The sequence below is a fragment of the Lepisosteus platostomus genome, chromosome 20 (genome assembly GCF_059453375.1).
Source record: "Lepisosteus platostomus isolate fLepPlt1 chromosome 20, fLepPlt1.hap1, whole genome shotgun sequence".
Taxonomy (NCBI): Eukaryota; Metazoa; Chordata; class Actinopteri; order Semionotiformes; family Lepisosteidae; genus Lepisosteus; species Lepisosteus platostomus.
In genome coordinates this window covers 5,796,161-5,811,930 of record NC_142630.1, presented here as the reverse complement: position 1 = coordinate 5,811,930, position 15,770 = coordinate 5,796,161, and the positions used below count along the sequence as shown (strand labels likewise).

Here is a 15,770-nt window from a genome sequence, read left to right as displayed (position 1 = left end):
GGAGAGGAAGCTGAAGGTAAGGGCGTTTAAACTTGGCTTCTCTTAAAACGAGCATTTTCTCCGAGCATCCTGGAGCGGAGGTGTTTTCGGTTGTTTGCGTCAGGCGACCGGAGATGGTATTGTTTTTACTGCAAACATTTCCAGCTCTACGTTTCATGACATCACTGTCTTTACAGGTCATTGACTGACGTACTTTATACATTTCCTTGACTGCCCCCACGCTAAGCTTGTAAACAAAGTGTTGTCACAAAGGCGCAACTCGCATTTAGCGATAGGTAGGCATAGAAACTACGGGAACGTAAAAAGAACTAAAACAATATACATTTGGCGTTCACCGTAAGAAGAAATCAAAACAATATACGCGGGGTTCGGCTGTTTAACTTTCCAGTTGTTTTAGTTACACAACAACAAGTATGTAACTACGAGTCGTCACGGAACAAATGTATAACGCACTGCTACATTAATATATCTTACACTGATCAGGATTTATCATTTGATCAGTATACACGTATATGTGTTATATGCGCGCATTAAAACAAAAACAATTGTTTCATTAAAACTCTGAATCCATAGGAACAACAATGCAGACTGTCCTTCACGATCACCTTGCTAGTCTCAGATTCAGACCCAGGTTCCAGAGGGGTCACCAGACTACCAGCAGGAACATGTTGCCAGTCCCGCACCCCAGATCGGAGGCTATAACCCCAGCCCCAGCCCGCCGGATTCTCCCTCTCTCACCAGTTCGCAGGGCCCACAAAACCCTCCCGGCTCTCCAACCTCTGAGCAGCGCCGCCATATCCCACCACAACTGCCGCACGTCATTCGCTTGCGACTCTTTCTGTCTCCGGCCGCCTCTCGGTAAAGACGTCAGCGATCTTCCCGGCTTCGGATCGGCAGAAGAAGAGAGAGCCGAGTAAGCGGAGTGTTGGCTAGGTTTGTTACAAAAACCGGTTTTTATCTTACCGTCTGCGTGCGGAAATTAAGACAGTTTAATTTCTGCGTTTCAGTAAGATTAATATAATACTCTGCGCAGGTTCACTCATAAAACATCGTTGGACGAGAGTTGTATGTCAGTTCATAACCAAGGACAACTGAAGATTCAGGTAAGTGGAAAGGTCGTGTGATATATCGAATTCATTAGAATGGTTTGAACTACGATTTGTTTGCTGGGGGCCGCTACATGTCCAGAGACATTTTATGATTAGTGTAGATCATCACGTTTGGTCTGAACACAGTTTCTTCAGCTATGATTCTTTGATGATAAGCATCGTGTTTCTGTGAAATGAGAAAGGGAATTCTGCTCTGATACAGCTCACTCAGGATAAGTGCAGCTAAAATCAACATTGGTTGAAAGGCATGCTACAGATTACAAATAAATCTATTTTGTAGCTCTACCGCACACGATGGGAGTTTTGGGACGTGACACAACCTGAATAAGCACGTGATCTGTGCATTAAGGGCTTTGTCTTGAGTGTACTTGTACAGCCGGAATCTGCTTTTCTCTCTATTTTTTTACCGAACGTGAAATGTTACTGCTTAACTAGACTCCCTGTAGTTTTAATCGCTCAAATGCCGGCGGGATGGGGTTCGGAAGGGACATTTAATTGGTGCCCCCGCTCAGATTCGGATTTGTAAGGCGATTGGAGTGGGTTGCAGTAAAAGCAACTGCCTCTGGAGAAGCTTGTTTACATGCTGCGATCTCAGTCCCGACGTCGACACTGTCAGCCAGCTTCTTTACAAACGCCTGAGGAAAACAGATAAAAACTGAAACCAATAGGAACGTCTCTCGAATCACCCTGAAGCGCTGACTCACTTCTGCAGCGTGGACAACCTGTCCTCTCATTATCCAGGCTGACGGGGAGGTTTTTCAAAGCATAATACGGTCTCAAAATATTCTTCTCGTGTGGGAAATTAAATTTGAAGGTTAAATCTGCCAACAGACAATGAATTACTGTCTTTTGATAATTTTGGAATTTTATAAGAATTTAGCGAGTTAAGATCTCGGCACTGCAGGAAAAAAATCAATTTTGAATGTCGCCCTGTTAGTTTCACGCTGGGTGTCTTAATTTGGGCCCTTTCGGTTTTCACTGGCATCTCTACACCAGTGTGGCCAGTTGACTGGGCCTGTATTCGACATCTGAAATCGACAAGAAGCTTGTGAAACTTAAGCTCAGCTGCACGACGGTCTGATCCAAATACAAACCCAAGTATCGTAAAATCTGATGCAGGCGTGATTGAGATGCAGAATGGAAGGTTTTGAAAACATCCTTTTTTAATTATCAGCTATAAATTGACCAGGGTTAACTGGAAAACTGGCTACCAATTACTGAAGGCAATTACAGCTAGCAGTTGTGTAGGGTTTACCATGGCCCTAAGATTCTGGACACAGGCTCATATTAGAGCTCACTGATGTAAATACTTAAATGTCATTTTTTTAACAATTCAGTTTATTATTCTAATTTAATTCTGAGCAGAAGACCTCGGGACTTATGAGCTCTAGCACCCTTCATTTTCAGGTCCTGGATAGTCATGCTAGTTGCTCAAGACTAAAGTTTTGAGTTCTGTGAATCTGTCTGTTTAGGGCAGTCCGTTAGGGCTGGGAATTTCCTTCTGTGGACCTAACAGCATTGCTTGTCTTGTGAGTTTGAAACCTTCGTCCGGGGACTGGAGGTCTGAGACTGAGCAGTCTTTTCGGCTGTGCCTGCAGGACAGAGGTATGGCGGAGCTGGGCGTGCAGGCAGGGCAGAGCCTGCTGCTGATGTGGGGTCACCCATCCAGCCCCACGGCAGTGAAGGAGCAGGTGGAGAGCCTGCAGAAAGCAGTGGGATCCCAGGGCAAGGTGGCAATAGAAAACATTGACAGACTACGGCTGTGTGAGTATTCCTTCACAAACCCATGTTAACTTTAAAAAGGCTCAGTAGCTCTGGGCACACTATAGGAGCTGTACCACATAGAGGCAGTACAAGCAGTTGATTCATTTCTGCATTTGGAAGCCTTTTGAAGAATCATGGTGTGAAACCTGTTTTTGTTTTTTGAAGAGTGTAGCAGCATTTTGTACCTGTTGCTACTGTTCAGAGAGCCGATGTATTTAGTAATGCCCCCATATGTGGGAATTTTACACTTGAGGTCCCTTGACATACCCCACTTTCCTGCCTGGGGTATTGTCAGCCTAATTGTTTAAAAATCTGTCTTGGGCATTTCAGAATGCAAAATCCAGGAGTCGCTGTGTTGGTGTCAGGTGCTTTTGAGCTTGGTGTTGTGTCACCTGTTTATGACCTGATTGTCAAGACTTTTCGTTTTTGTATGGCTACATTTCAAAATGAAATTATCCAACATAATTCTAGTTAATTCATAATTCCTAGGGCATTTAATTCTAATACTAATGCCTGAATCACGTATTATAATATGTCCCCATGTCTAAAAAAGATAGCAACTACTCATTTAAATTTTGTATCCATAGTCCTGAAACAAACAGATTTTTTCATTTTTTTGTGACTTTCTGTTCAGTAAAAATATATATATTTGTTTTGAAAATCAATGAAAGTTGTCCATAATTACTGCATCGTCCATGAAGGTGAGCTATATACCCACTGGCCACATCATTTAGCCAAATGAATGACGTTCTGACATAGCTGGACTGGAATCATAGAATCTCCTGATCTTCTCCTGTCCCTGCAGCCTCTCACCCGGAGTCCAGCTTCCACTGGGTCCTGTCCGGCCTGCTGCCGGACAGCACTGTCATCCACAGCTCAGAGACCTTGGCGGAGATCGGCCGGGTGCTGAAGCCAGGCGGAAATGTCATCCTGGAGGAGCCTGTCTCGGCCTCAGGTGAGTCTCCAGGCAACCAGGGCCTGTGTGTCCCAGCTTATTTCCCACTGCAGGGCCACTCCAATCACTCACCATAAAGTCAATCCCGGACTGATGTGGATGGAAATGTTCCCTCATCCCTCAAGTCCCCAAGAAAATTTTCCATGTTCTGTGAATTGTGACAGTATTTTAAGAAAAGTTACTGATTTATATATTGTAAGCAAAAATGTCAGGTATTACAAATAACAAATAGCTTCTATGTTTTACTCCCTTTGACATAAAGTACCGTTGCTCTCCTTTTGAGGTTAATTGTTATGTTTTTTTTCCCAGAAACAGGAAAAAAAGTTGTCGTTAAAATAGCTGTTTGGGCTCCAAGCACCCCTGAGCGGGAATGATTTAACAGACTGCAGCTGATACACACAGGAAAGCACTTTGCGTGAAAGGTAGCAGGTGCTGGAGGGCCCAGGACATGGCCAGGGACCTCCTGCTTTGAAGCCTGCTTCCGCTGTCTATGGACAGGAGCTGGCCAGGAGCAGGAGTCTAGATTTTCATCTTGTCTTGATATGGGCACAGAGATGGAAGGAAGGCTATATGAGCCCGTTGCAGCTGAAGCTGAGCGACCAGGTGGAGGAGACGAGATTCAAAATGAGTGGCGCAGACAAACCAGGGCCGAGAGTCTGCTGTGTGATGATGTGGGAGTCCGAGTTGGTGGATATGCGGCCCTGTGGTTTCGAACTGTGGGGCTGGGACACTGTGAGGCCAGCATTCATGTTTAATTTGCATTCTGTTCTTCTCTTTAGGTAACAACAACAAAGTGAAAACTCTTAGCAAACTTATTTCAGCCATGAAGATGTCGGGACTGGTGTCCGTGTCTGAGGTAATTTCTGAAACTTATTCTGAGTTCCTGATGATGCAGAATAAGATAGAAGAACCCAAACCTGAACTATATTCAGTATTCTAAGATCATTTCCCCCAAACAGCATTTTTATATAATTCCCATTTATTAACTTCATCATAATAACTTCTTCTTTTATTTCTGCTATCACTGTACTTCTTTAAAGCAAACATTCAAAGTGGACCTGCAGCTATGCTGTTATGGGTAGGGGATTTCCTTTTAAGTTTTACCCATAAAAAATCTTATGGGGATTGAGCCTGTATTGAAATGGGCCCATAGGGGTACTCCCCTGGGCATGATATTCCACATCAGTGGGCCCTATTTTGGCTCTGTGACCATTTTTTGTGTCCATGCATCCTCGGGTGACACAGGTGATGTCTGTGCCATTGAGCTGGCTCCGCCTGTGGGAATGTGGACCAGTGGACCCTGTGGATTTGGACCAGACATTTGCCCCACACAGCAGAACTTTAATAATAGCTGTCTGGAAAGGCCGACTAGATTTATAAGTACTCTGCACCCGCCAGAAACAAAGTAAAATGGCTCAGAAAGAGGCCTGCAGATTCTAGAAAGTGATCTTGTCATTCATTTCAAACTGCAACTGGTCTCTCTTAGATCAAAGAGGTCATAATTGGCTTATCTGGATGATGATCTCTTAGAACAGCAGCCCATTCCTGAAATGCCTTCTGTTCAAAGGTCAGAACCGAGCCCTTGAGTTCTGAAGTCGCCACGACTGTGAAGGAGGCCACTGGGTACCAGGAGAGTGACCTGTCCAGAGTTCGGATGTCTGCCAGCAAACCCAACTTTGAAGTGGGCTCATCCAGCCAGCTGAAGCTGTCATTGGGAAAGAAAGTGGCTCAGAAAGGTGTGTCTGTCGGGCAGCGACAGAAATGGGGGGTCGGCCTGGTTTCTCATTTCCTGTGCTGCTTGATCTCGCTGGGCAAAATCGAGGAAGTTGTGTGGCCGCCGTTTGAAGATGCAGGGCAGTGGCTGCGGAGGAGCCAAGTCTTCCTACCAAGTGGTGTTGAGTCCTGTTTGTGATGGGAGAACATTACAAGCCCCCCCCCCCCCCAGTTATGTCTGAAAGCAAGCAGGTGACCAAACACACGCTCTTTCTCCACAGAGAAGCCCGCCCTGGACGCCAGCACAGCGAAGATGTGGACACTGTCTGCCAATGAAATGAACGATGATGATGTGGTGAGTGCGTGTGCGCAGGGTAGGGGTCCCATGTCTTCTACTCCAGTCCGGCATATTGTGGTAGTAGTATCTTCCAGGGGATAGTGTCATGAATAAGGATATAGTTATCTCAGTGGGACTGAGACAGTTGCCATTAAATCTGAAAGTAGGCAGCAGCACAGATGCTATAAAATGCTTTGCAGTGACTTTTAAAGTACTAATAGGTAAGGTGCAACCTAAAAGGCTCTGGAGCTACACCACACCTATGTCTGCTGTCCAGTGAGAGAAGGTGGTTCTGAGGCAGCTGCTGAAGTTTGCTTTTACCATTTGTTAACCGCCTGCTTGGTACAATATATATTTCTGGAGATGTGTTAATCCTGTATAAACATCCAATTAAATCGATAAGCAAAATTCCATTTTCAACATGAAATAGCTTTTATTTCTAATACCGAAAAGTATAGCTGACACTTTGAAACCAACAGCTGACTGATCATTGTAGTTTATCTGCTCTTGAACGAATGTTTCTGGCCACCTTAGTGATGTCCTGATCCTGTCCCCCCAGGATCTCTTGGACACAGACGCCTACCTTGACGAGGAGGACCTGAAGAAGCCAGACCCGGCCTCTCTGAGGGCCCCCAGCTGTGGAGAGGGGGCAGCCACGAAGAAGAAGGCTTGCAAGAACTGGTGAGAAGAGGGAGTCCGTGCCTGCTGGTTCGAAACACATCAGACCTTTTCCAGAGCTCTGGAAAGCAGCCATCTTTGTAAAACTAAGGAATAGTTTCTGCAGACTCGGAGCACTATGACTTTTCATTGAAGTTACAAAAATATATTATATCATTGAAACTAAATCTAGCTTGTAAGTGTGGGTAGCAGTTGACCACTGACCACCATCTTGCCTGTTTTCTCTCAGCACATGCGGGCTGGCGGAGGAGCTGGAGCAGGAGACCAGGGAAGCCCAGAAGCAGACCCAATCCAAGTCTGCCTGCGGGAATGTGAGTTCGTCGTCCGTTCTAGTTCACTCCTGTCTAACCCTTCGCCCGTCCAGCTCCTCTGATCTCGCTGCCTCTGGCCGCAGCAGTATCGCCCTGCGGATTGATCTCTGCAGCTAAGCAGGGCTGGACCTGTGTTTGGTGTTTTTCCCGAAAATCAATGAATAGTTCCAGTATACAGAGGGATTCTTTCCAGACCCAGCCCTCTGTTGTTCTGTCATCGATTATTAGACAGCTCTGATGCTACTGTGTCTCCTTCAGTGCTACCTCGGAGATGCCTTCCGCTGTGCCAGCTGCCCGTACCTCGGGATGCCTGCCTTCAAGCCCGGAGAGAAGATTGTTCTGCAGGAGACGCAGCTCACAGATGCCTAGAGCTCCCCCCCTCCCAAGGGCTGACACATTCCACCCTTCCTGCTCGGCATGTCTGCTGAGCCCCTGGGAAAAGACAGGTCGCGTTCCAGGGATTATCACAGCTGCGTTTTAGTCTGGATTTCCCCACCGTAGATGTCAAATACCAGTTTTGTCCATAAGAAAGACGGACAACAATCAGATCTAATCAAACCAGTACAGTTAGCAGTTTCTTCTGAGCAGAACCATTCACTTCATTGCTCTCACTTGTCATCCTATTATGCAGGAAAGAGGTTTTAAATCGTATGTCATGTCTGAGGGATGTAGAGAAGCAATGGTTATTAATATCTCCAATTTAACTTGAGATAAACAAATATTAAAATGTACATATTTAAAGAAAAAAATCAAACAGGTGTCTTTCTCCTCTGTCCTATGAGGTTGTGAATAAAGCAGCTTTCTGTAGCATGTACACTGTAGAAACAAAGGCTAATAAAGGGGGTGTATTGTTTTTCAAACTGCTTCTGCATCCATCAGTCTCTTCCATTTACACCAGCGACGGGGTTGGAGGTTAGATCTCTTCATCAGCACTGTGAAACCTCTGATCACTGGTTTCACTGTCGCTGCAAATCCAGCTCTGTCATTGAGCCCACTTCCATCTCAAACATGGTCTTGTCTTCCAACAGTCTCTAATCACCATGCAATTCATGTGCATTTGCATCTGAAACAATAGACTTAGCTTGTCTTTTCTAGTATTAACCCCTTTATATACAACTTATACTACACAATCTTATTGCGTTATCATACTTAGTTATAAAAGAATTGCGTTATGCCACAATTTAACGTTGAGAAAATGTCTGCTTGTCTGATCCTTTCTCCATTTCTAAATACTGATTCTGAAAATGTTACAAAAGAGTAATGTCTCTTTACAAAGTACAACATTTTATCAGAGGCTGAATATATCATCCAAACATTCTTTTAAGCTGAAAACAAAAAGACATACTTCTGAGAGCTGAAACTCCAGTAAATAAGATGCCCTGAGCAATACTACTGAAATTCATCAGCTGTACAGGTATTCATGGTAACACCAAAGAAAACCGCAGATATTTTAAAATCCTTTATTAAAAACAGTCTTTGGTCAATGTGCAGCTGCAGGGGTGAACTCCATAGCAATGTCTCCACTGTGGGGGTGAAAGGTCAGAGTATAGCTCACAGAGTCACAGCCGTCTCCTTCACTGTCCCAGGGGGAACTGAAGAAATACACACCTTGTTTCCGGTGGGGGCTCCATTCACAGGTGCCCTAAGAAGGGACAGATAAAGTGGCATGGATGTAACTTAAGGTTTTACCAGCATGTGGCGTCTGAATTAATAAGGTTACCCTAAAGCACCAAACGTGAAAGTTAAGCTTTTACTCCGACTCAAACATGGCTGCTGTCCTGTGCCCTCATCAGATTCTCTAAATTAACGTTTGCTTCTTTCCATTTCCTATAGTTTATCACTCGACAGTCCCTAACATGACTGATAGCAAAATGACTCGAAATGTTTGCAATGTATCCTAATAAGTGTTTTAACTGTTTGTGAAGAGCCTGATCCCGTCACCCGATAAACGTCTAACTTCCCAGGTTCTTTTTGGTGTTGATCCTGGAGTTTTCCAACAAGTTGACTTTATATGTTTAAGGACTGAGAAGGCACAAACACTTTGAATGCTACAATGTAGCCTAACCTATTTTTTCTTATGTTTTAATGAAGAAGCCACACCTGTAGGCAAGCTACTTCCACACAATGCAGAGTGAAAGGGGTTACCTGTTCACTGGGGAGCCCTGTGAGGCCTGTGCTCACAGTAATGTCGTCAGTCAGGTGGTATTCCATCCACAAGGCCACTCCATGGCACCTGCCCTTCCTACATACAACACGTGATCAGGACAACCACAGCTCAGTCACAAAAATCACATTTTATTTTACATCTATAGAATCAGCAAGAATGTCTCAGTGTTTTCTGCATACAGTAATACTATGGCTCTGCTTCAGCTCTTCCCCCAAAATCAGTGAGAATATCCAAATTGTAGGAAAACAAACTCTAATACCACACTTTAATAATTCTGTTCCATATAAATGCACTTCAAAAGTCAGTTGGAATTAGTTTCAAAACAACAGTTTCTTTGGATGTTTCAAAACACTGGAAAATATGTCCAGTTGAGTCAAAAATGAGAGCAATTAAGACCAGAATTTACAGTACCTCCTCAGTAGAAGGCTGTTTATTGTCATTTCCTTATTTAATAATAATCCCATCAGCAGAGATCACATTTGACTGTATGGGAAGTGCTCCTTACTTGCCAAAGGAATTGTCATCATATTCAAATATCATCCAATATTCATCGCTCTTAGGCTGGACTCTCCAGTTCTGATCCTGGAAGATCAGTGTATCTGCAGAGTTACATTATAAATCAGCTAGTTATTGGCTCAGTTGAACCAGTTTAGCAATTTCTCCAGGCTCTTTAAGTACTGGTACTTGTAGATATGAGATGTAGAAAATTTACAGAACATGTATCTAACAAAACTGCTCGAACATATAATTACTTATAGTCTTACCGCACAAGCGCTGCTAATCCTTGGCTCTTCATTGGTTGCTCGGGCACACAGAGGCGGAAGTCAAAGGTCATGACCTCGCGTGGCTGGGATAGGGCCCTGCAGGGGTACTCCCACAGGGGGTGAGGCTCAGCCTCCCGGGACTCCCGAAAATCCAGAGAGCGCTGGTGGGGGAGGTGGGAAGGGTAACGATCTCTTTAATGAACTCTTTCACACTATCAGTTGGACATGGAGGTCCAATATTCGAGTTCCATAGTTTGGAGATACTTTACTGAAATGTTTGAAACGTTATGCAAAGGTCAGATGAAGAAACAAGATGCTTTCAATGGTTCACATACAGTTTTCCCCTTCATCATGCCGGTGAATTCTAGTGATTTAACTTTTCCTTAACCACCAGGATGCACAGACAGACCATTGCTGCATCACACATGTACCAAACATCAATTCAGCAGAGCACCTACCTGTATCATCTCATCCATGGGACTGACGTCAAACCCCTCGCACAACCCACACGGAGCCCTGATCCGCCACAGGTCCTGAAGAAAGGGGTGGACACAGCTGTGAGCTCTGGGACTGCCTGCCTGCCTGCCTGTCTTTGAAATGTATCGACTGCCTTCTAAAAATGGACAAAACTCACACTAGTAAAACGTCAAATGGACACTAATGCTACAGGTTCAAAACATCTGCAAAACTGAGAAAAGATTTAATGGAATCCTACTTTGCAAAGTAACATGGGATACTTTTGCACACTTAAGAACAGATACGAGTCTGTGCGTGCCCACTGTACCTTGAACTCCACGGCTGCCATGCACAGGGAGGCCGAGTGTGGCATCACGGTGGCATCTGGGTGCAGGAGCCCTGCCAGGGCGGTGCGGCAGTACCAGAAGTACAGGGAGTGCCAGGGCAGGAGGCTGGTGCTGAAGTAGGGCTCTCCGAATAGCACAGAGATCTGCGGGCACACAGACACGGCCACTGAGACGGGAGCGGGCTGGCAACTTCTTCAGCCAGGAGGAAGCTAAATTGTAACTTCCCAACGGGTTAACTGACTCTGAGGCGACTTAGTCTGACTGAGGTCACTGTCTGTCAGCCTCTGCCTAATGAGCCCTCGCAAACATGTACCTCAGTTTCCTCCGTCTAGCATCTGAAGTATCTGAAGACACAGACAAGCTCACAGTGTCGCACAGAAAGAATGTGTCTTTATTTGCGTATTCATTACATTTTCCCATCTGCAGTGAGAAGCGGGTTTGGATAGCCTAAAAGTATATGGTACAACGGCCACCGGCTGCCACTGTAAGTTAAAAAACAGACGCAACAGCACAACGTTTTGCTGTGACTGAACAGAGGCCTGCAGGCAGGCTCAGGCTGTTCCCAGTCTCCCTGGCAGCTCCACTGGGCAGTGCCACCCGGCACCCCTGCAGGGCCCTGTCTTACCTGATTCCCCCCCACACTGCTGACGGTGAGCTGCTCGGGACGACTCTCCAGAACCTCCACTGCTCCGCTCAGGGCGCTGGCCTCCAGGACCTCAGAGAGAGAGGAGGGAGGGGGGCGGGGAGTGAGCACCAGGAGACTCTTTTCAAATTGTGTCAGTCTCTCGGACTTTGAAAAGCAACAAGCAGCTGTGAACAACACCTTTTGTTAGGGGAGTGTATCAAAATTCAAAATGCATTCAGTATTTACTGAATACGGAGCAAGCCGCTGTGAAGTATTTATTCAGCAACATGCTTCGAGAAACTCTTATTTGGAGGTTTAGCTTTATTTGGGTCACTAGCCGACTGGGACTGGTACACTGGTACACAATCCAGCCATTCCAAACTGGGCGGATATATGGTAAAAACATACTGCAATTGGCTGATTCAAATTTTTAAAAAATCTCATCCGTGAATCAAAATATAGAGTATATCTCTTTTCAGCTTTCTTTTTTTTGGCTTCTGTATCCTTAAAATTGCTTCATGCCTTCTGAATGATGACTAGAAGGCACTTCAGTTTATTAATACTGTTGTAGCACTACACTGTTCCAGACAAAGCAGAGCACAGCAGGCAGGGTGCAGTTACGGAGGATAGCAACCAGAAGACACTAAAGTACAAGTAATGTGACTTCAGTTCACAACTCAGGCTTTCCATATGTGTCTTTATTTGGGATTTCGGGGTTTTATTTAGGAGCAAATGAAAGAGGACACAGACATGCAAACAGCTTCATTCGAGCCAGCCTCTCCACTGCATCAAGGCAGCCTTTTTTGTTGTTGCTTTGTAATAATTCAGAGAGCTCGCGTGAAAACTCACAGCAGTAGCACTTAGCAGCACCACTTGTGTAGTGCAGTTCAGTCCCCTTTCCCACAGTCAACTTACCCGCTCGATCACCTGCTTAGACATCGTTGAGCTTTCCAGACTGTACACCTGCCGAGAGACAAGGACAGAGAGAGACCACCATTGTCAGAAGGACACAGAACCAGATTTCCATAAGCCAAAGGTTATTTCCCAATCAGTTTCCCTTCATTAGTGAATTAATCATTTTCTTCATTATCCTCCCTCTTGCTTTGCATCTCAGCCCCTGTATTGCCGGAGGTGAATGATGAGACCTCCTCCAGGCGCTGCCGTGCCCAGCAGGAGTGGTGGTGCCCTGGCCAGCTGCCCCCACCCCGAACCCCAGTAGCGCTCTGCCAGTCGGGCAGAACTGCTTGCAGAACCCCAGCCACAGGGGCGGAGCGGTGGCACTGTGGCTCAGGATCAGCGCCTGTGGCTGGAAGGTTGCCGGTTCAAATCCCGGGGCCAGCAGAGGAATCCTACTTGTTTAGGCCCCTGAGCAAGGCCCTTAACCCCAACTGCTCCAGGGGGGCCGTATAAATGGCTGACCCTGCACTCTGACCCCAAGCTTCTCTCTCCCCGTCTGTCTGCCTGTGTGTCTCATGGAGAGCAAGCTGGGGTATGCAAGAAGACAAATTCCTAATGCAAGAAATTGTATATGGCCAATAAAGTGATCTGATCTCATCTTACACTCTGCGTGGCACCATGGATACACAAGACCTTTTACTGCACGAGAGCGCTCCTCCTCCTCTGTCGTTTTCACAGTAACGAGAAAGGGATCGGAGCGTGTGGTGGAGAGCCGCAGAGCAGTACCTTCCGTGCTCCCAGGAGATGAGCGAGCGCGGGCAGCAGGCTCCCGTCACTGACGCCGAGACACACGCTGTCCTGGCGCAGCACCTGCAACGCAGCAGACGTGGCCCGTGAGCGCAGCGCCAGCGGGATTCCTCGCGGTCATTTACTTCCAGACATCACTGTGACCTGTCCATGCCTTGAGCTCTTGCTGCTGGAGTGTCTCCTATAAGAGACATCCGAGAGGCAGCAGCCTCAAGGACACATCTCCGACTTCACCTCTGACTCTCAAGACTTTAAAAGTTTAAAAAAGCCAACCAGGCTACAACGCCTCTGCCGTTGAGGGATTGAATACGTTTCATTGCCAGAACCATTGAGGTCAAAACTAACCATTTCCCATTAACCATGTCTTCTGCTTTACGTCCTCCATGATGTGCAAGGGTGAATAAGCAGACATTGGTGGTGCCCCATCTCTTTTGCCTTTGGGAGTGTTTTTAATGTGCGTCTCATTTCAGTATATTAACACTACGTATTTCATTACGGAAGAGCCCTGTATACCTAGACCACACGCAGGATCATGATGTGTCCATCTTGGCTGAAACAAAGTGCTACGCTTTCATGACCAGATTCATATACATACATTCATATTGACTTTCCACCTCAGCCAAGAGTGTTATGGCAAGCCTTTAGCTCACCGGTTCTCTGAAGACTCAGTTAACTAAGCCTAAGAACCCACCCACACAGATACTGGACACTCACGCTGCGCAGGGCCTGGATGTAGCTCTCAGTCCTGTGGGGATCGTTCAGCTCTCCAAATCGCGGCCTCGTCCACACCATATGCGCCTGGCAGGTGCAGCGTGGTATGCACACACCCAGCTCATTGTCGCCGCCCTCTTGGCTGCACAGGAGAGGCACAAATTACACATACAGCACTTAAACACATTTAACCAAGCTTGTCATCATGAAGAGATGAGGAATGATACTGGTAATAACACGTCATTCAATCTGAAGTGAAATAAGATAAAAGAGATGATATAGTCTAGACGCCTGCCAGAATCATGCATTCAGCCAGCTTGAGAATGACGACACTCAGCACGACAGGTTACCTGTGTTTGCGCAGGCTGTACCAGAGACTGTAGTCATCACGGTTAACCGTCAGATTGACCTTCTCTCCCTCTGCCAGCAGCACCTCCGCCGGAAGGAAGTATACACACTGCATCCAGTGATCACGCCACTGCAGCACAAAACAGCCCATCAGAGCTCCTTTTAGCTGTCATTCTGAGCTCTTTGGACAACCAGAAAACATAGACTCTCGCAGTCACACCCATGTGCTTTTCAGTACCCCGCCCCTACGCTGTGCAGCCAATTGGAAGCATTTTCTTCCATACCCTAATGGACCTTTCAGCCAATCAGAAATCAAACAACACCCCAGTGTTCCACAGCCAATGAGGAACCTCTAGTAGCAGTGAGATCAGCCATTAAGAAAACCTTCATTAGTGACCAATGATAACCAGTAAGAAGAAGGGTACTTAGAGCCATATTAATTTATGGAGGTCAAGTTTTAGGGACTATGTCAAGATTACACACGAGTAACAGCTGAGTATCCTATTTAAACCCATCCTGCTTCCCACAGTTTCAGCTCTAGCCACTCAAGCTCCCTCTCTGCCAATTACTGAAGTCCACCCACTCCAGCCCTCCTCAACACACAGTCCCAGCCCGATCGCTCACCGGGTATGTGTCTGAGTCGGGGTACGTCCAGCTCGGAGCCATAGTGCAGGTGATAGTGCCCTCCGGGTCCATGTCAATGTCCCACCAGGACAGGACCACCTGTGCCCGGCCCGTGGTGAGGGCTGTGAAGCTGGCGCTGTGCCACTGGGGGGCACTGCTCACTGGTTGACTGAAATCCACCCTGGAAGAGGGAAATGGTGGCGGTCATGTGTAAAACTAAATGCCACAGATATGACAGTGCTAGCAGCGTCTGTCAGACACAAGATGCTCTGTGCCTGGATTCCTACCAATCTGAGTTCACCAACACAGGGAAGAATGAACATATCTTAGATGAAGGTGGAAAGGGTTGGTATCTGTATTCTGAGCAGAGTCACAAGTGAAAGATGGCATTCTGATTCTTACTCTCAGAAGGGTGTTGAACGCAGATGGTGTCTGAGTCCAGTACTTTAAATTCAAGTAAAACGGAGCTGCAGGGGCTCCCGAGTGGCTCAGACTGTATAACCGCTAAATTAAAAAAACGCATTGCAAAATGCAAAATATTTGCACATGTGACAAGTGATGCTGCCATCACTTGTCACAAGTGATAAGCTGAAGGTAACCATAACAACTCTGACAATACTAAGTACTCTGGCCAACAGCTCTAGAACAACAGCTTCCAAACACAATCGTACATTGCTGGGGCTTTGTGTAAGCAGAATGACAATGTGTCTACGGGACTGTGACTGAGACTGGCTCGTGAGACATGACCGTGCACATGTATAGAAGTCTGCCTGCTCAAATTTCAGCTTCTTTCCAATACTTTCTAGTAGATTAGACTAAGCCTGAATCTCCGAGCCTCTTCCTTGGGATCTTCAGTCCAGCAGTTTAATCTCCAGTTTTAAAGGTCTCCCCAACCTAGGTCATCCACATTCTAACAATTTGGAGCATTTGTAAGTTATTGATCAATTAAGAGAATCCTGGTCCTTGAGGGCTGTATGGTATTAACATCTGTGTCCTGTTACATTACTCAATTTAACAAAACACCACCACTCATTGTAGTTATAATGCTATTTAGAATTATGATCAGTGGACCAGAAGACACAAGGTGAAACTATACTGGGGTACATTAAAAGTGAGAAAGGCTTGCACTTCTTTACCCAGAGGGGTCTGGGAATTTG

At 46.1% G+C, this 15,770-nt stretch overlaps 2 protein-coding genes across 6 annotated transcripts in view; one reads left to right on the top strand and one right to left on the bottom strand.

The window, feature by feature from the left end:
• Positions 1-621: 621 nt before the first annotated feature.
• ciapin1 (cytokine induced apoptosis inhibitor 1) lies at positions 622-7,730 on the top strand. Of its 3 annotated transcripts, none has more exons than XM_088613765.1 (10): positions 622-913; positions 1,034-1,103; positions 2,708-2,873; positions 3,679-3,828; positions 4,608-4,684; positions 5,396-5,564; positions 5,823-5,896; positions 6,438-6,559; positions 6,786-6,867; positions 7,126-7,730. In XM_088613765.1, the coding sequence occupies exons 1-10, from the start codon at positions 666-668 to the stop codon at positions 7,234-7,236; spliced, it is 1,269 nt and encodes a 422-aa protein (XP_088469891.1). In that variant the 5' UTR covers positions 622-665; the 3' UTR covers positions 7,237-7,730. The 3 variants fall into 3 exon arrangements, with proteins under 3 accessions (XP_088469891.1, XP_088469893.1, XP_088469892.1); XM_088613766.1 differs by having other exon boundaries at positions 747-933; XM_088613767.1 differs by lacking the exon at positions 1,034-1,103 and having other exon boundaries at positions 746-933.
• A 583-nt stretch (positions 7,731-8,313) lies between these two features.
• prmt7 (protein arginine methyltransferase 7) overlaps positions 8,314-15,770 on the bottom strand; it is a 13,099-nt gene continuing 5,642 nt past the window's right edge. Inside the window, exons 7-18 of one of the 3 annotated variants that reach the window (XR_015928662.1) lie at positions 14,614-14,794; positions 13,992-14,119; positions 13,645-13,783; positions 12,910-12,993; positions 12,142-12,189; positions 11,227-11,316; positions 10,583-10,744; positions 10,257-10,331; positions 9,799-9,959; positions 9,540-9,633; positions 9,013-9,109; positions 8,487-8,509 (exon numbers count right to left, since the gene is read on the bottom strand). Coding sequence is in view for 2 of the 3 variants with exons in the window: in XM_088613755.1 (XP_088469881.1) it covers positions 8,348-8,509; positions 9,013-9,109; positions 9,799-9,959; positions 10,257-10,331; positions 10,583-10,744; positions 11,227-11,316; positions 12,142-12,189; positions 12,910-12,993; positions 13,645-13,783; positions 13,992-14,119; positions 14,614-14,794 (1,327 nt within the window). In the remaining variant the exon portion in view is untranslated. Of the gene's footprint in view, positions 8,510-9,012; positions 9,110-9,539; positions 9,634-9,798; positions 9,960-10,256; positions 10,412-10,582; positions 10,745-11,226; positions 11,317-12,141; positions 12,190-12,909; positions 12,994-13,644; positions 13,784-13,991; positions 14,120-14,613; positions 14,795-15,770 lie in introns of those variants that run through there. The other 2 variants (XM_088613755.1, XM_088613756.1) reach the window with 2 other exon arrangements.